Here is a 19,356-nt window from a genome sequence, read left to right on the forward strand (position 1 = left end):
GGGGACTCCCTCTACAACATCACCCAATCTCTGCTTGACAGAGGTGAGGCCTTCCTCCAGGCTCTGGTCGGATCTCCTTTGGAGGGTATTCTGGGCACCCCACTTCTCTGAGAGGGTCACTCCCAAACCACAGACATCCCGAGGAGGGGGAGCCTTGTAGAAACCATGTTGTATGAGGAAGGTTTGAAAGAACTGGGCATATCTGGCCTGAAGAATGAAAGATTTACAGGAGACATCCATCATTCTTAAAGTACTTGGAGAGGCTTCATGCGCAGAAGGGATTACACATGTTCTGATCAGCACAGGGCGGGGGGGGGGGGGTTGACACGAAGGTGGAAGTTATAGGAAGGCAGGTCTCAGCTCTATATAAGAAAGGACTTCCCAGCAGTGAGGGTGTCCAACAGAATGAGCTTCCATGTGAAGCAGTGAAGGCCCCGTCATGGAGGTGTTCAAGAAAAGGTTGAAGGTGTTGTCAAGGGGACTAGGTGACCCCAGAGGTCAGTGACTCTTGAGTCTGTTGGTTGTAATTCACCATCAGGGGCAGGAAGCTGAATGCCTCACAAAGCTGCCCGTCCCGTTTTTGCACATCTAGACAGGTAGATGGATGGATGGATATAGATGGACAGACACGAATGGATGGATGTAGATAGCACAGACAAAGCATTTATTAAGCACTTACTATGTACTAGGCACTACCCTCTAATTAAGAGAAAGGTCTTATTGGGCAATTCACTTCGCCCCTTTGGCATCAGATTCCTCATATGCAACAGGAGGACTAGTTGGACAGGGGCCCCCCTTCCCCTCTTCCATCCGGGGATTCTGTTGAGGTGAAATCTCCCTCCATGAAATTTCCACTGTTTGGTGTCTGTTCTTCCCGCCGAGCCACTCCTTTCCCCAAATGAAGAAAGCCCTTTAAATACATGCAGTAATCATGACCTCTCAGTCCCCGGCCCCACTCTCTCTCCCTTACCCTCCTTACCCTGGCACTGCCTCACCTCCCAGATATTTGTTCAGGCTCAACATTCTAAGCTTCTTCAGTTTAATCTCGCATCCCCTCACCGCCCCGGGCACCCTCCTCAGGGCAAGCTTCAAGTGGTCCATGTCTCTCCTGACAGTGGCACCCAGAATGGAACCCCACCGGGAGAGGTCTCGGGGGTGCGGCCCGTGGCCAGGGGGCAAAGCTTGGCCAGCAGAGTCATCTTTGGCTTGGTTTGGCCTATGACTGGGACGGACGCCTGCTTTGGTCATCCAGGTCGTGGGTGCCGGTAAGTCTGCCTGCCAGTCCCCAGGAACTTGTCCGGTCTTATTAAACAAAGGAACTTCGCGGAGGGCGGGGGGCGCAAGATGTGGGCGGGGCCCTGCCCCCTTTTCGGGAGGTTCATTGTCTCCTCCGCTCGCCCACTTCCAGGATGTAGAGGCCAAGGGAGTCCCTCCAGCGTCTGCTCAGCAGGGCAGAGAGCCCAGGCGGGTCCTCCAGAGTCAAGTGGGGAAACACCCGGGTCTCGTTCCTCAGGGAGAAGGGGCAGGCGGCCGCAGCCTCCCTGGCTGTCCCAGGGGTCACAACAAAGATCCGGCAGAGCCGATCGCCCCCAGCGGTGTTGCAGACGGGATGGCTGGCGAGCTGGTCGAGGGTCTGGCAAAGGGCCCGGCTCTCGGCCCCGCCCAGGTCAATGACCTCCACGGGCGGCTCTGGCCCTCGCAGGCGGAGGAGGTAGCGCGGCGGCATGTAGGTGTGGGTGAAGAGCAGGGTGTAGTGGGAGGGCTGCCCTTCGGGAGCCGGGGCGTGGATGCTGTTCTCTAGACGGGACAGGCAAGGGACCAGGCCACCCTGATGAAGGCAGCCAAAGAACAGGGCCCCGAGGACGTTGAAGAGAGTGACCGAGGCGATTCTCCACGGGGCCACCCCCTGGCCCTTCTGGCTGCTGAACAGGGTCAGGGGTCCTAGGAGGGGGACCAAGAACCGAGGCTCCTGATGGCTGAAGAGGGAGAGCAGAGCCAGGGGAAAGAAGTAGAAGAGAAGGAGGACCGTCTTCCTGGCCGGACGGGTCCAGGGAGCCTGGCGCTGAGCCACGGAGGCCAGGCTTTCCTTCAGCACTTTCCACGCGCCCATCACTGCTGCGGCGTGCAGGACCCCGAAGAGCAGGACCCCGTTGACGGCCAAGTGAGTGAGGCGGGGGTGCGTGCCGTGCTGGGCCAGGTTCTGGGGGTCCAGGTTGTAGCTGAGGAAGTGGGCGGGAGTCAGGATGAGGCGGGGGCCCAGCCCCAGTCGCGAGGAGTAGTACCACGTATCGGCAGCCACGAACAGGGAAGCCACTAGCATGGCCCCGGGGAGCAGCTCCAGCATTCTCTGGACCAGGGCCCTCATGCTGAGAGGCACCACCGTGGTGCAGCCGCTGGACCAGAAGAGCAGCGGCAGGAGGGCGAACCCCAGGAACGTGGGCCGGTTGAAGAACCCTGCGGCCACCACGGCGCCCAGGAGCCAGCTGTGTCCCCCACGCCACGGACTCAGCTTCCCGTGGGTGCCCGGAGAGACCAGCACCAACAGCCACATGAACAGAAGCCCCTCCAAGGCATTGGCCAGGGTCCTCGTGTAGAAGACCAGGGTGACATAGGAACCGGCCAGCAGGAGCAGGGCGTTCCAGGGATCAGCTCCCCAGAGTGGGGCCACCCGGTAGATGCCCCAGTCCAGAGCAAAGGAGAGGGCTGTGAAGACCAGGCGGGGCCCCACCAGGAGAGTGTAGCTGCTGATGGCACCTGGCCAGAGGTCCAGCCTGTCCAATAACTCCATCAACCAGAACACAGAGCCAGTGGTCAGCAGTGGGAAGAGGACTGTCCGGCAGGGTGAGCTGGGGAGGAATTCCCAGGGGCGGTAGACCTCCAGGCCCAGGACATCTTCTAGCAAAGGAAAGAGAGGCAAGAGGTGATTGGAGTAAAGAAGACCCAGAGCAAATACCAGGGAGGCCTGGGTTCAAATCCTGCCTTTATGGGAGGAGACCTAGCTCTGTCTATGGAGGAGGAGAGGGGCTGTTATAGCAGGAACAGGAAAGGGGGTGTTAAGAAGGAGCCCCTGGCAGGTCCATCGCTCCCAGGTGATCCCAGGCCCCCCTTCCTTGAGGCCTGCCTTCCTCTCCAGGCCCTCCCTCACCTCGACCTGGGGGTGTGCTGGGTCTCTCCTCCCTCTTGTGCCGCTGGCTCGGCTGGTGACAAAACCCCTTCTTTCTCTGAGGTCACTTGAGACCTCAGTTGAGTCTTGCAAACAAGGTTTCAGAAACCCCATTCAATGCAATAACTATTTTGGTCCCAGAGGACCGGGGACAAAATGCACCTCCCTCCTCCCCAAGGAAGGTGACCTCTGGCTCAGTCACTGAGCCCGCTTATTTTTCCTTGCTATAAAGAAGGTTTCAGTGAAAGGGTCAGGGGGTCAGGAAGAAAAGGCAGTGATAACGCATTGTTCAAGGAGTTTCCTGAAAACAAAACTCAGAGCAAACACAAAAGACAGTCAATTCTGGGTCCAGATGCCCGATGTGGGCATGTGCCTCCTTTTAGTGGACAGCTCCTCTCGTGGACCCTGGGGAACAATCACTGGGGGGACTGGACCAGTTTCATTGGTTTTAGCCACTCCCGGGGAGGGAGATCCCTCCACCAATACATACATGCCCTCTTTCAGTAACTTCAGGTCTGCAAGAGTCGCCTGGGGTTTACCTCAGAGGGCGCATCATTACCTTATATTTACTGGGTATAGATTTTGTACAAACTAATTCATTTACGCGTTGTTTTCCTCCATCAAGTGAGACAATAGTTGTAAACCGCTTAGCACAGTGCCTGGCACACAGCAGGTGCTTAATAAAGATGCATGTTCCCTTGTCCCTTTCCCTTCCTTGACAGATGTAAGCTTCTCAAGGGCAGCGTCCCCAGTACCCAGCAATGTCTGGCACACCATCGGCAGCAAATAAATGAATCATCATAAATAACAGTAGCAGACATTTCCAGAGCACATTATGCCCCTGCCCTCGAGGGGCTTCTGTTCCTGCAGGGGAGTCCACACGTCTGTCTAGAAGGAGGATATAATGAATGTGAGGGGTGGGGGCTGGGCCAGAGTCATTGGTCAGGTCTGGCCTTCGCCCCATTCCAGCTGTTTGCTCTGGCTGGTCACCAAAAGGCCGCCTTTCGCTCTAGCCAAGTGGGTGTGGGGCCCTGCTCCCACATCAGTTTGGAAAGTCTTTTTTTCTCCTAGTAGCCATTGGCAAGAAACCAGGAGCCAGAAGGATCCTGGATGCTGTGGCCCAGAAAGATGGAGGACAGAGTCACCCATCTTCACTGCAGATGTTTAGGAATCATGAAAAGCCAGTGGTGGGAGCTCAGAGGCCCGCCTGGGACCCTGGCCAGCTCTGACTCAGCCGAGGCCCGAGGATTCAGGCTGCCTCCTGCACAGCCGGGTCAATAGGCCAGTTTCTTTCCATACCCTGAGTGCCCTGGAGGCACAGAACCCTGGGAGAGGGTGTAGACGTGGGACCCTGCACAAGACTCTTTCCCTCCCATAGCCTGGAATTTCCTCATCTGTAAAAGGAGAGGGAGAGTCTTTGGGGGACCCAGTTAACCCCACTGGTACTTGCTATTCCTCAATACAACTGCAACATCTCCCATCTCCAGGCATTTGCCCGGGCCATCCCCCAGGCTCACACCTTGCCCTCTGAAGGAGGCCTCTCCTTGTTACTGCAGGTTCCTAACGCTGTTTGGCCACGGCCTCTTTGGGACCACAGCTTGATGAAACCTCTGGGCCCCTTGTCAGAGTCAGGTTCATCGGCTAAATTCAGAATGGAAAGAACTGCTCCGTTTCAGTTACAGGGTACTGACAACAAAGACGTACTCGCTTTTTCCTCTCCAAGTTCTCAGACCCTCTCAAGTCCATCCACAGAGCCTGTGGAGCCCACGGCCTGGGGCTCGATCCTGGTCTTCCCTTCTACGGACACGTACAGCCCTTGGACAGGCTGTCTCCCTCATTACACTGGACGCCTCAGGAGCTTTGTAGCCAGCACTCCACACAGTGTCTGGTATACAGTAAGCACCTAATAAATGTTTGCTGACTGCGTGACTGATGATGATCCCATTGATAGGTTCTTTGAGGTCACTTGGTCTAATCCTCCCATTTGGAGACGTGCCTACTGGTCGGTGACACAAACTCAGGCCTCCTGAGGCCAGTGAGAGCCCAGGAGATGCCCTCGACCGCCCTTCCCTCACTGTCAGGACCATGTCTGGATGCTTCTGCTTGAGGGACAGCTGAGAGCCTGGGCTGCATGAGCTCTGGTCACACATGTCCATGTATGTGTCCTTCATGCACAAGCCCTAGTCATGTGTGTCCACATGTGTGCACCTCCATTCATGCGACCACATGAGCTCTGGTCACACGTGTCCACATGTGTGCCTCTTTATGCATGATCCCTGGTCATGTGTGTCCACGTGTGTGCCCCTCCATTCATGTGACCACAGAGTTCTGGTCACACATGTCCACATGTGTGCCTCTTTGTGCATGAGCCCTGGTCATGTGTGTCCACATGTGCAGGTATGCCTTCATGCATGTGACCACACAAGCCCTGGACACACATGTCCACACGTGCATCTCTTTTTGCATAAGCCCTGGTCATGTGTGTCCACATGTGTGCCCCTACATTCATGCGACCACACGAGCTCTGGTCACACGTGTCCACATGTGTGCCTCTTTATGCATGAGCCCTGGTCATGTGTGTCCATGCGTGTGTGTGTGTGTGATGCCCCTCCATGCAGGTAACCACACGAACCCTGGTCGTGTATGTCCACGCATGTGGGAAGTGCCCATCCATGCACTGACTACATGAGCTCTGGTCACACATGTCCACATGCATGTGTGTGGGTGCCCCTCCATGTGTGTGACATGAACCCTAGTTTACACATGTCCACACGTGTGTTTGGGTGTCCCTCCATATGTATGACCTGGGTTGTATCCCCCCATTCGGAGCTCGGTTTGAAGGCACCTCCTTCAAGAAACCTCTCCCAATTCCTCTCTCTCACCAAATGACTTTGTGGTTTTGGATCTAGCCTTTACCTACATATCTGTAACATGCTGAAGGGAAGCTCTCCAAGGGCAGAGATGATATTTTTGGTTGGTTTTTGTCTTTGTGTGTGCAGCACATAGTAGGAACTTTAAAAATGATTGCTGAGAGAGTGATGTGTAACTCCCACATATGATCCTCATCTGTGGCTACCCTCTCCACTGATGGCGTTTGAATCGATGGCAAAGTGTGGCCCAGACTTGCTATGCAATAGCATGAAATTTCTTTGCTCTGAATAGGAGAGCAAGGAATAGCTTACCTGTCAGATCTATGGAGAAGGGAAGAATTTATGACCAAACAAGAGATAGAGAACATCAAGAAATGCAAAATGGATGATTTCGAAAGTTTTTGCACAAAGCCAACGCGACTAAGATTAGAAGGGAAGCAGAAAGCTGGGAAACATTTTTTACAGCCAGTGTCTCTGATAAAGGCCTCATTTCTAAAATATGTAGAGAATTAAGTCAAATTTATAAGAATACAAGTCATTCCCCAATTGACAAATGGTCAAAGGATATGAACAGGCAGTTCTCAGATGAAGAAATTAAAGCCATCTATAGTCATATGAAGAAATGCTCTAAATCACTATTGATTAGAGAAATGCAAATCAAAACAATTCTGAGGTACCACATCACACCTATCAGATTGGCCAACATGACAAAGCAGGAAAATGATAAATGTTGGAGAAAATGTGGGAAAATTGGAACACTAATGCATTGTTGGTGGAGTTGTGAACTGACCCAACCTTTCTGGAGAGCAAATTGGAACAATGCCCAAAGGGCTATAAAACTGTGCATACCCTTTGATCCAGCAATAGCACTTCTAGGGCTGTATCCCAAAGAGATTATACAAATGGGAAAAGGACCTACGTGTCCAAAAACATAGCAGCTCTTTTTGTGGCGGCAAAGAATTGGAAACTGAGGAGATGCTCATCAATTGGAAAATGGCTGAACAAGTTGCAGTATATGAATGTGATGGAACACTATTGTGCTATAAGAAATGATGAACAGGCTGACATCAGAAAAACCTGGAAAGACTTGTGTGGTCTGATGCTGAGTGAAGTGAGCAGAAGCAGGAGAACGTTGTACACAGTAGCAGCCATGTTATGTGATGACTGACTTTGATAGACTTGGCCCTTCTCAGCGTGCAAGGATCTAAGACATCTCCAAAGGCCTCGTGATAGAAAGTGCTACCCACATCCAGAGAAAGAACCATGGAGTCTGAATGCAGATGGAAGCAGACTGTTTGCTCTCTTTTGTTGTTGCGGTTTGGTTTTGTTTTGTTTCTTCTTTCTTGTGGTTCCCCTCCATTAGTTCTAATTCTTCTTTACCTCATGACTAACGTGAAAATGTATTTAATATGAATCTGTAAGTAGAGTCTATATCAAATTGTATGCCATTTGGGGGAGGGAGGAGGAGGGGAGAAAATTTAAAACTCAAAATCTTATGAAAGTGAATGTTGAAAACTAAAAATAAATAAATAGTTATTTTAAAAAATTCCTTTGCTCTGAATTAAATGTGCCTTCCGGCTGACTGGTAAAAGGAAACACTCCCACTCCGGAAGGGTTTCGTGTACTATGGTTTTTGAATGAGTATGGACTCACAGAGGGCCTTGAACCCAGGATTTCTTCAGCATTTCATGAATGCTCCTTGTTTGCTTGCTTGATTATTTTTTTAAAACATCAACAAAATTGTTTGTTTTTTTTTAGCAACAGAGAGGGAAAAAAAAAAAATGATCAGCCCCTTTAGGGCAAGGGATTTTACCTGCCATGACCTCGGGGGACTGAAAGAACTCATCGGGATGCAGATAACCGGTCTGCGGCAGAAGGCACCAGGCAATGCGCAGGAGGCCGAGGCTTCCCCAGAGCACCTGGGCGGCCCACATCCCCAGCACCTCCGGACACAGAAGAGCAGAGACGAGCCAGGCCGGGCCGGCTCTCCGTCTGGGGACCTGAATGGAGAGCGAATTAAAAAGTGAAAAAGAACTCCGTCTCTCTCCATGACGTTACAGATGAGGCGCACGTCTTCCCATAGCCCTTGGGACCTCTCCCTCCGTCACTGGGCGACTCACGCGTGTGTCATCCGTGGGGGAGAAGATCCCTCTGGCTGCTGGAGAAGCTGGACCAGGAGGGTGTGTGGGAAGGCTAGCCTGGGCCGGCCTTCGGGCACCCTGGGGCTCTGGGACCCCCCCAGGCTCTCTCATCTGCTAACGGCCAGACTGGGATTCTTCGTGTCTGTGAGCCTTCGCCTCTCACTTCCTCCGTGGACACTCTTGACGCAGCTCCCCTCCGAGGACGGGGGGGGGGGGGGGGCGGTGCCCACGCCTCCTTCCCCGCCTCTCCAGCTCCCTGTGACCTCGGGAAGGTGTTTCACTTTCTGGTCCCTAACTACTCACCCGGGAAAAGATGGGGCTGGATTAGACCTGAGGTCTCTTTCTGCTGCCGCCTCCCACCGGCTAACCCCGTCCTTGACTGTCCAGACCCACACCCCTTCCCTGCCCAACCGGCCTCTTTCTCTGGGCTCAGATTTTAACCCTGTGGTCCCTTGTCTGGGATTCTGCATCGTCGCCTACACTCCCCCCGATATCCCTCCCCTCCTCTCCCAGACAGCCAGCCCTTGGCGCAAAGAACACTTAGGGAAACTGTTCTTAATTTGTCAAAGCAAAGGGATAACTTTCGTCTTTTAAGATTCTAATGCAGTTTTTTTAAATGCAGATGCCAACCATTTCCAAATGATTTTGAAGGGCTCTATGCCCAGAGTCATTTCCCTTGGGCATCTACTCCACATGTGAATATGGACTCCTTGGAACCTCGGTTTCTCATCTACATAATGAATCTGTTTGTTTGTATAATCTGTATAATGAATCTGAGCGATTCTTTGGACCATATGTGTGACAGTCTAGACACAGCCCAATTCAAGTCAACTCCCCCAACAATGATCATGGAGAGGCCTGGTGACACCCTGGACTGGGGGTTGGGGCTATAGAAATTTAAATACAGAGAAGTAAAGTTCTAGGTAGGGAAGCAGAGGTCAGACCATGCGAAGGAGAAAAACCCTGGAAGTTAGAAAGAAGGCTTCCCAGAGGAGGTGGTTACTGAGCTGAGCCTTGAAGGAAAAGGAGGCTTCTGAAGGAGGGAGGTGATGAAGTGATGGCATGCTAGGCATGGGGGACAGCCTGGGCAAAGGTGTGGAGGAGGGAGGGGGAACACTGCCAGGGTCAGGGAAGGACTGCAGGGGGTCCTGCTGAGTTGGATGCAGATGCAGTTGTGAGATGAAGCTGGAGCCAGCTCTTGGGGCCTTAAATGCCAGGCTGAGAAGCCCCTTTGGGGGAAGGGATGGTCAGATCCTGTGGATGCCTACATGGGGTCCAGGGAGGCACCTCTCTAAGGACTGGTGAAGGGGAAGACCTGAGCATGGGGATTTAGGGCCAGGGACTTGGGGCTGGAAGGGCTTGCCCCTCATTTTAGAGTTGAGGAAACTGAGGCCCAAAGAAAGAAAGTAACTGACCAGGACTCAAACCCCCCTCCACCACTGTGGGTCAGGATCTGACACTCAGAGATCAAGAGACTTACCCAAGATCACGCAGCATCAAGGGCACTGCTCCCTGCCCCACGCTAGGCTTCCAGCTTGTTTCTGAGCTGGGTTCTAGCACCTTCTGGTCCTAGTGGCTTCCTGGCCTTCTCTTGGGGGTTTGGGAAACCAGCAGCTTCACCCTGGTTAGCCCTGATTATGCCAGGAGAGGTGGGGAGGGAGCATCCCAGAAAAAAAAAAAAAAAAAAAGGCTCGTAGCCGCGCAGAAGGGCAGCTAGGTGGCGCGGCTGCTATTTGTGAGTTCAAATCACGCCCCAGACACTAGCTGTGTTACCCTGGGCGAGTCACCTCCCCCTGTTTGCCTCAGTTTCCTCAACTGTAAAATGAGCGACTTGGCGTCTGAGATCCTCTCTAGCTCTAAATCTCTGACTGGCTGAAATGTGACCGATGTTGGTGTTTATTAAGGAGCCCTGTGCCCAGTCTCGCCATTCTCACCGTATTAATTAATTAATTAATTAATTAATCTGCAAGCGTTTCTTCAATAAGGCCAGGCACCCCCGGTAGGGCCGGGCGTTGCAGAGAAGTTCCTGCCCTCCTGCCCAGGAGAAGAAGCACAGGATTTGAAGTCGGCGGACCTGGTTTGGCATCCCAGCTCTGCCGGCTACCTGTTTGCCCTCTCCCTCGGGGACTGGTTTCCCATCTGCAAAAGGAAGGCATGATCGTGGAGGTTCCTTGTGAATTCCACGCAGCAAGTGTTCATTTATTGAGGCCTACACCGGGGCAGGCGGTGGGGATTCCCCGGTACGGCCGCCTGCCCTCAGGGAGCTTCCAGTCCAACCCACACATCGGGGGAGTCCGGGACTTGCCCCTCCCGCCAGGCAGGGACAGGAGGGGCGGGCCCAGATCGAAGGGGCGGGGTAGCCACTCACCGTTACCCAATCACAGCTTTGCCACGCCCATTTCATGCAAACGAGAGATTGCGGGTGGGGGGCGGCCCTCGCTCGGGGAGACCTTTTCCTCCCACAACGTCGTCGCGGCCTAATGGGTGGGAGCGGAGGAGACGGTTAAGAAAACGTGCCAGTCCTCCCGGGCCACCCAGAGGAGGCGGGGGGAGGGAGGGCGGGTAACCATAGAAACCGCTGCCGCGAGCCCCGAGCGCGCACCTGCGTCAGCGGGGCGGGTGGGGGAGCGAGGAGGGGAGCCCGATGTCTGGAGTCTGCGCAGTGCGTCCCCAAGCATTCTCCCAGCGCCCAGCCCGGGCATCCCAGGGTCATTTTTTTTCCAGCCCAAGGAATTCCTAACTGCAGACCCCGCTCTCCCCCCCAAACTGTGGAGTAGCAGCTGATTAGAGCTTGGGTTGGAACTGAAATGGGCTTTAGGCGTCCGCTGGACCAAGCCCCCTAATTTTACAGGTGGGGACACTGAGGCAGGCAGTGTGATCCACTAGGTCAGAGGATTCGCCACTTGCTACTTCTGTGACCTTGGGCAAGCCCCTCTACGCTCTGGGCCTCAGTTTCCTTTTTTTGTAACCTGTGGGTGTCTTCCTCAGTGGAGGGCTGTGAGTGTGGAATGTTGCAAGTGTAGCCAGATGGTGTCACAGTGTGTGTTAATTTTGCAGAACTTTTCCTTGGTGATGGAAAGGCTGGGAGGGGTGCGGGAAAGTGGCATGTCCAGAAGTGACTGTGATGGGGAAACATTTCCCTGTACAGTGACGGGGTTGGCTTGGATGATCTCCGGAGTCCCCATTCTCCGGGGTGAGACTGGAGGACTGAGCCCGAGCATACTGCCTCCACACCCCCGGGGTCCTTGGACACGTTCAGCGGCAGCAGGATGTAGGGAATGGCTTGGACTGGGAGTCTGTGACGCCTCTGTGGGACTCTGGGTAAAACTGGGGGGAAGGATGGGCTTGGGCTTGGAGCTGGTCTGCATGTGCTCTGGGTGGGGCCTTGGGCAGACCGTTCAGTATCTCCTCTGTAAAATGAAAGGGTCGGGCGAGATGCTTCCTGAGGACCTTGCCTCTTACAGAGGTCCTGCCATGTGAGCTTCTTCTCCCCTTCTCTTCATCTCAGACCCCTGGATAGCTTCTACTCTTCCCTTCTTTCCCCGTCTCTGACAGAGGCAGCCGTTATCCTTGCTAAAGCCAGCCTTTCCACGTGTGCCCTCCAGCTCCCTCCAGCAGATGCCCCCTTGATCATCCCCTCCCTCTCTATCTTTTCCCAGTCTACTGGCTCCTTCCTACTGCCTTCAAACGTGCTCCAGACTTGCCCAACCTTAAAAAACTATCAATAGACCCTCCTCGATAGACCCTTTATCAACAGATCCTCCCATCTCCTCAAGCTTTCATTCTGTATGTCTCCAAGCCAAACTCTTTGAAAAAGCTAAATCCGATCCCTGCCTTCTGGTCCTCCCTTCTCACTCCTCACCTTTGCAGTCTGGTTTCTGACCTAACCCTTCAACTGAAACTGCCGCCTCCAAAATGACCGATGGTTTCTTAATTGCCAAATTGGATAGACTCTTCCCGGTGCTCATCCTTCCCAGCCTCTGCTGCATTTGACACGGTTGATTCCCCCACCTCCCAAAGGGTCTCTCTTTGTCTCTGGCTCTGCATGGCCCTGTGGCCCTTCCCCCTCTGACGGCTTCTCACTCTCCTTTGCAGGCTTATCATCTAGATCACAGCCCCTAATTGTGGTTTTTTCCAAGGGTCTGGCCTAGGCCCTCTTCTCCTCTCCCTCTGCACACTCTTGCTGATCTCATCAGCTTCCATGGGTTTAGGTATCACCTCTGTGCAGATGACCCCCAGATCTGTAGACCCAGTCTCAGTCTCTCCCCTGAGCTTCAGGCCAGCGTCACCAACCACCTACTGGACATCTCAAACTGGATGTCCTAGACACAGCTTTAAACTCTGCATGTCCAAAGTGGAACTCATCTTTTCCCCCAAATCCTTCCCTCTTTCAAATGTCCCTGTTCCTGTTGAAGGCACCACTGTCCCTCCCATCTATGAGGTCTATAACCTCAGGGTATCCCAGACTCCTCCCTCACCCTCACCCCACAGATCCAGTCCCTTGCCAAACCCTCCTTACCATGACAACATCTACCACATCCCTTCTCTCTTCTCACCCAACAACTACATTAGTCTGGGCCTCATCCTCTCTTGTTTGCATTATTGCAGCAGTCTCCTCATTGGCCCCCCTGTCTCAAGTCTCTCCTCCCTGCTAAGTTATGTTCCTATATATATATATATATATATATATATATATATCCCCCTACTCACCCAACTCCTGGGGTCTTCCTATTCACTCTAGGATCAAATATGATCTCTTCTGTTGAGCGATTAAAGCCCATCCCTACCCAGACTACCTTCCAAGCCTCAGAAGGCACTGTTCCCCATTCTGAGTTCTGTTATTCAGCCCAACTGACCTTCTTTCTGTTCTTCATATACCACACTCCACCTCCCATCTTTGTACTGGCCATTCCCCAAGCCTGGAATATTCCTCCCTCCTCAACTCCACCTGATGGGTCCTTCTTCCCTAAAGATACAGTTCGGGCACCATCTTGTACAAGAAGTCTTTCCTGATGCCCCCAAAAGCTAGAGCCCACCCCCGAACAACATTGTTTTAACTACCTTGTATATATTTACTTCATATTTATAATAAACATACTTATAGATTTGTATTTGTTATTTCCACATGTGCCTGTAAGCTCTTTGCCAGTAAGGATCATTTCCTGCTTTGGACACCAATCCCCGAAGTTTAGCACATAGTAAGCATTTAACAAATACTTGATTGATTATTCTGGGAGCCCTTCTAGCTATGATCCTGACAAAGTCTCTTCTCACCAGTGGGCCTGGGTTTCCTCTTCTCCAAAATGGGAATAATTCTTCCACTATCTATCTGAGAGGGCTATTGGGAGGAAAGTGCTTTGTGAACTTTCCAGCATGGCAGGAATGGGAGTTATCTGTGCACATTGTCCTAGAAAGAGCTGCCAGAGTGAGGGAAAGCCACGGCCTGGGAATGCAGTTGGACGTGGCCATTGTTGGAGTGTGGCAAGAGGACAAGATTCGGAATCAGATGGCTGGATCGGAACCCCAACTTGGCTACTCACTCCCTGGCTGGACAAGCCATGGCATTGCTAGGGCCTTCTAGAGTTCTAACTCTAAGAAGCAATCAGTCCAAATTAGCTCATAGATGAAAAAGTTATTTTTAAGTACAGCTGCTCTTCTCTAGTTTATCCTAATGCTGGATATTATTATTTATCATAATATTAATTGTATCACAGATTATATTATTACATATAATGATTTATTAAGCATTTTGAAATTATATATATGCATTGCCCCTCTCCCCCCAAGAGCAGCTGGTGTTACCCTGAGATGAGACTGGTGCAAATAGGAGATGACAGAGTAAGTTTTGAGAAATGAACAAAAGAGCAAAATGCTCTTTTTATTCAAAGAAACAAGAGTTCCCTTTGGATGAAGCATCCAGGAAGGCTTCATGGAGGAGGAGAGAGATCTCTTAATTTGTGATAGAGTTGCATGGGCGAGGTAGGATGAGTAGTTGTTTGAAGTTTCTCAGAATCACAGATTTAGAGCTGGGAGGGACCCTAGAGGTCATGGGGTTCAACCCCCTTCTTGTGGGCCCAAAGTCTGTTCTGCTCATCCCCTGGCTTCCCAGACCCAGTCTCTTTGGATTGCAGCAGATGTACAAATGGCATTAACATACAGGTGAGATAAGGGCCCATCTCTGGTCCTCACTTTTTTCTCTCTAATAGAATACCTGCTCTGCTGGGCTCAACGTTTAGTAACATTCACAGTTGTTTTGAGATTTCTGGGACTAGAAGAGATTCACAACCCTGACAGGCTCACAGGATTTTGAATTGCAGGGGACCTAGACCCCATTATTTTACAGGTATGGAACTGAGGCCCAAAGGGCTTCAGTGACTCACCCAAGGTCATACAGGTAGTATGCAGCAAATGGGGATTGGAACTCGGGTCCGGAGTCCCAAGAAAAACTTAGTCACAGTCATAGTGTGGTGAAAGAGAAACCAAGTGAAAAGCCCTTTCCGAACTTGCCTGTTTTAATCAATAGCAGAGATTCTTACTTAAAATGGAACAACCTACCTCTTCAGGTGCAAGTCACTTCTTTGGTGAGCCAGTTTCTTTGTCTTTTTTTTCTTTTTTAATTGGATCTGTCTTCAGCACTCTTCAGTTTGGCTGTCCAGCTTCGGGCTTAAGGTCCCCAGCTGGAATTTTCAGTGAGAGCAGCTTCGTCCCATATGCTCCCTGGAGTGTCCCTGCTGACAAAATCAAATGGGATAAAAAACTTATTTCCCCCAGCGTGTCCCTCCCTTCGGCCCTTCCCCCAGCACTGCGTGTGAAAATGCAAGCCCGTCACCCTGGAGATAGCGCCCCACTCACCAGCGGGAGAAGCATCTGCAGTCGGATGGCAGAGATTTTTAGCAGAGCGGAGCAAGAGGGGAGGGCCTGGCCACCCACACGCATTGCAGCATCCTAATGGATGTTACCTAGCACAGAGAGAACCTGGCAAGGCTCGGCTGCCAGGGGGAAGGAGGGGGCTATTTAAAGAAACACCACCCAGAACCTAATGATGGGGGAAGGGGATCAATAGAATAATGCCACAGAATGGAAGGAAGCGAGGAGTAGATGGAAGGGGGGTGGGGTGACAGATATGAAGAATTAATGGAGCATCTCCTGACAGAGATTTCAAGGAACTAAAATGTTGAGAGAGGAGAAGCCGCCTCCATCTTATTAGGAAATTAGATTAGAGTGAAAGAGAAGAGGGAGGGAATCCCCTCATACCCTCTTCCCTGAAATCAGATAAGTCACTGTTGTCAAAATCGAGCATTTCTTCAAAGCATGTCCTGTGCCTCGGGAGACCCCGGGGATCAGAATCATTTGCTCTCCTCTCTCAGCCTGGAAAGAAGCCAGCAGCCACCACCACTGCCTCCTCATCCTCTGCCCTTTTAATCAACGGCCTTTAAATATTTCTGCCAGCCGAGGCTCTCCCTTGGGGTCTCATTAGCAGTCAGACATCTGCTGTATGTTTCCCCCCAATCCTGTGCCCTCACAAACTGCTCTTTTCCTGATTTTTACCGTAGGGCATCCCTTCTCATCCACCCAGGCCCTTCTGATTCTCAGCGGCTTCTCCAGCCTCTGTTCTCCTGGTGGGCTTTTTCAGATCCACCTCTCCAACCATTTGTGGCAGCGAGGCCTGCATCCGTAGGAGTTTAGGCACTAAGGCCCTTCTGTCTGTACGGGGCTGAAAGGAAGCCTGGGGGCCCCAGTACCAGGAGAGATTCCAGGTCAATGACCGTGCAAGAGGGAGGGTACAGCGTGGGCCCTCATGTAGGAAAGACGGACAGAATCATGCTGAGAGAATGTCCTAGATTGAGGGTGGGTTGGGACCCCCAGATGCCCAGTGCGAATTATGTAGAGGGACTGAGGAGGCTGCATAGACGGCCGAGCATAGATCCCAGATAGATGCCTGCCCACACCAGGGCCAGGGTCATCACGGCCTCAGAAACCGTGGACCGGGAGGCAGGGGCTTCATTGTGTAGATAGTGGGAATTGATGGGGCCCAAGAGCAAAACCTGTAGACAAGCGCAATGGAGCTTTCTGTTGCTTTCTGAAGGCTTAGGTGCGAGTTCTTTCTGTGATCATCATTACCTTAAATAAACTTATGCTATGTTTAATGCTTTTGTTTGCCTGAGTGCTTGCAGGGGAACTCAGGGTCCTTTGACACAAGTCAGATTCTGATGTTCCCAGTGTGAGAAATGATTCATTAAGACCCCTACTTTATTCCAATCAGTATTAATCAGTTTTATATTTTACATAAGTCATGTAGGGATAATTAGATAAGATGGGTTCTTATAGTAGGCCTTTATAATAGGCCTCAAACTTTAATGTGACATTCACTACTTGTTTACCAGTTATGAAACTCCCTTGCACAATCACAAGAACACTGACAAAGACATCTCCATCCTGCTTTACTCACTCCCCTTGCTGTCTGCATCCAAATTCTCTGAGCCTGACGTAAGTCCCCTGTTGGGACAAGGGTGGCCTCCCTGTCTGGGGATGATGAAAGAAAGAGCTACTAAGCTGTGTAAAGTTTGGTTTGAGAATATAAAGTGTTTAGGAACCCTTTATTTGTTCTTTTTTTCTAGGGTTATCATCATTCCGCATCTTGAGAAACTTCCCATCAATGAACTGGCCTTTCTTCAGCCAGCTTTAACCAGCTCTTCTATCCAGGAACTTGTACTGAGTGGGTCGTTTTTTGGAATTTATTTGCCTATCACTTACAAAAACTATGTGATTGTAACTAATTCTCATTGCCCAAAAGCCCTTAAAGAAGTGGGTATGAACTGTGCATTTGTAACCACTAAAGAACCAAAAAGGGGTTTACCAGAGGAATGAAACAAGTAGAAGAAAGAAAGAGTAGTGTTGGGTAAAGAAATGAGAAAAGTTAAGAATGAGAAGGATAAATAAAGTTGGAATCACTGATAGAGCGTAAATTCTGGGTTTGAAGGAAAGGGTTCTGGAGTTTTGAAAAGGAGATTTCAGAGAGGGCTGTAATCCCACTGAAACAGGAAAGATTTGGGTTTTTTTTTTAAGCAATGTCCTTTTGACAGTTGCTACACTCCCCAATCATTGTAATATCTTAAAACAAGTAGGAATTTAACAAATACTATTAACTGATTGCTAGAGAAAAAAGTATCTCTTTGCTCTGGTTTATATAGTTATGCTAAAGGATTAGTAACTTAGAAAATTTAAAGCAACTGATTTGGGTCTTTGGGTAATTCAAAAGAATAAAAAACCAGTAATGGAAAGCTGAAAGTGAATTCTTGGTGAAAGTGTCACCAAGAATTTTTGAACTAGAGCTAACTAAAAAAATGGATCCTTGTTTTAAAAAAATGAGATTTAAGTACCGTCCATAATGATTACAAATCAATAATTGATTGGGTTGAAAATTTTGTTGTAAATGAGAAGAATCTAATCAGTCCTTATACGTACAAAGGGGATACTAAAGATTTATACCTGTCTCCCAGAGTTGTTGGGACAAACACAGTTGGGAGGGGCTTAACACAGTTAACACAGTGGCTTGTATAAAGGATGAGCACTGTGATATTCAGACCTTGTAGGAATGCAGTTGAACAAAAGACGATCCCATTTACAGGTACTTTTTCTAATATGTATGGAATGTTAACAAAATTGAGAAACATAGACTAAACATTTTAAAATATTTCTAAAAACAGACTACAGCAACTTTCACAATGTGGAAAAAGTCTATCAAGAGGTAGGCACTGCATAAATAAACTGCTATGATTAGCATGAAAATGCCAGGGGTAATAAGATAAATGACTTTCAATGAATTGATAAGTATGAAAAGTATTTAACTCAATTATTATCACCCGATTGGTGATGTTTTAAATGCAAAACAGCTAAGAGAAGCTGTTGAAACAAGTTTCTTCCTCTTTTCAATCTGAATACTGTTACATTATAAATATATCTGCTAGATGATTATTAGAGTATATTTTGTTTAAAAAAAAACTAGAAAATAATAATAATAGTAAATGACTTACTGTTGGGAGAGAGGCATGGTGAAGTCCTGAGAAGAGATCGTTGTCCGTGAAGTTCCTTGGGATGAGCCCCCCCCAACAGGGTGCCGGGCCACTCAACAGCACTGCCCTTTGAGGAAGCAGGGCCTCTTCCACCCTAAGTATAGAAATGACACTTCCGAATAAGCGGGTGTCTTTGAGATCATTTGGAAACTCAAGTAATTGTATCTTCTAATGCTATCGTTTTGATTACGGAGACAGAAGTGAAACCATTGTGGCCTAAGGGCTGGATGCAGGCTAGGTAAGAAATTTAGCATCCTAAGCTGTGTATCATCTTGTTCCTTACATTACTTTAAAAAAAATTTTAAAACATTTTGCTAAGAGCCTACTATGTGCTGGGCACTATACACAGCTGATAGAAACACTTAGGCCTCCTATCTTATGAAGTTTATATCCTTAAAGAGATAAGATAGATATAGACATGAGAATGTGGAAATACAAAAAGTTAATTTTTACAAGACACATCTTTTGTGTGTTTTTGTTTTGTCAATAGTAGAGGAAGGTGAACAACAGGGTAAGATTCGAAAGAACAATATAAATTTGGGGAGAGGAACTATTATTAGTTAGTCTAGAAATTCAGTAATAGTAACAATAGAAGGATTATTTATGGGTGGCTACTTTGATATTCACCGTGTATGAGCTCGTGGTGAAGAAGGAGAGACGGCAGCAGTCGGAGGCTGAACGGATCTCTTGGGTCTGGGTGACTGAGGAAGGTAAACCACTCCTCCCCGGTCTCCATGTTTAGTTCATAAGGGCGGCACTGGAGGGATAATAGATTCACATAATCCAGACACCACCCCAGCCTCAAAGTGCATGACAACCATTTACCCAACTTGCGTAGCTTTGAATCAGCTCGAATTTCAAGTCACATCCATTGGTGGCCATCTGCTAGCTTGCACCCCGATGTGAGAACATATAGAAAAAGATGGTCATTGTACCCACGTCAGTCCTTGACCAAGGGTGAACTATTCCCTAGCTCTAAAGCTATGGCTCCCTCTGATACCATAGCTTTCACCAAGGAAATTGTGCCCAGATATGACCCAAGTGTCTACATGGACTCCGATGAGGGGGTCTCATCTCATTGTATTCTAGAAATGGCTTTATCTGAAGAC

General features: G+C 49.9%; 1 protein-coding gene across 7 annotated transcripts; it reads right to left on the minus strand.

Moving 5' to 3' along the window:
- Window positions 1-339: 339 nt before the first annotated feature.
- Window positions 340-18,365, minus strand: PIGZ (phosphatidylinositol glycan anchor biosynthesis class Z). Of its 7 annotated transcripts, none has more exons than XM_027875673.1 (5): window positions 18,209-18,365; window positions 14,730-14,902; window positions 10,543-10,651; window positions 7,847-8,033; window positions 340-2,895 (listed from the first exon to the last, which is right to left on the minus strand). In XM_027875673.1, the coding sequence occupies exons 3-5, from the start codon at window positions 10,576-10,578 to the stop codon at window positions 1,379-1,381; spliced, it is 1,740 nt and encodes a 579-aa protein (XP_027731474.1). In that variant the 5' UTR covers window positions 10,579-10,651; window positions 14,730-14,902; window positions 18,209-18,365; the 3' UTR covers window positions 340-1,378. The 7 variants fall into 7 exon arrangements, with proteins under 7 accessions (XP_027731474.1, XP_027731473.1, XP_027731476.1 ...); XM_027875672.1 differs by having other exon boundaries at window positions 14,730-14,905; XM_027875675.1 differs by lacking the exons at window positions 14,730-14,902; window positions 18,209-18,365 and adding an exon at window positions 10,109-10,313 and having other exon boundaries at window positions 10,549-10,629.
- Window positions 18,366-19,356: the final 991 nt, after the last annotated feature.

This window comes from Vombatus ursinus, unplaced genomic scaffold, assembly GCF_900497805.2.
Source record: "Vombatus ursinus unplaced genomic scaffold, bare-nosed wombat genome assembly UNPS02014810.1, whole genome shotgun sequence".
Classification (NCBI taxonomy): domain Eukaryota; kingdom Metazoa; phylum Chordata; class Mammalia; order Diprotodontia; family Vombatidae; genus Vombatus; species Vombatus ursinus.

What these genes read in the sequence shown, in the direction of transcription:
- PIGZ (XM_027875671.1), bottom strand. Translation starts at nt 8,285, where the DNA reads ATGAGAGAGCCTGGGGGGGTCCCAGAGCCCCAGGGTGCCCGAAGGCCG. An exon ending in CCCCCACGGATGACACACGC is followed by an intron (nt 8,034 to 8,153) that starts GTGAGTCGCCCA and finishes CTCTCCATTCAG; the next exon opens with GTCCCCAGACGGAGAGCCGG. An exon ending in GTCCCCCGAGGTCATGGCAG is followed by an intron (nt 2,896 to 7,846) that starts GTAAAATCCCTT and finishes TTCCTTTGCTAG; the next exon opens with AAGATGTCCTGGGCCTGGAG.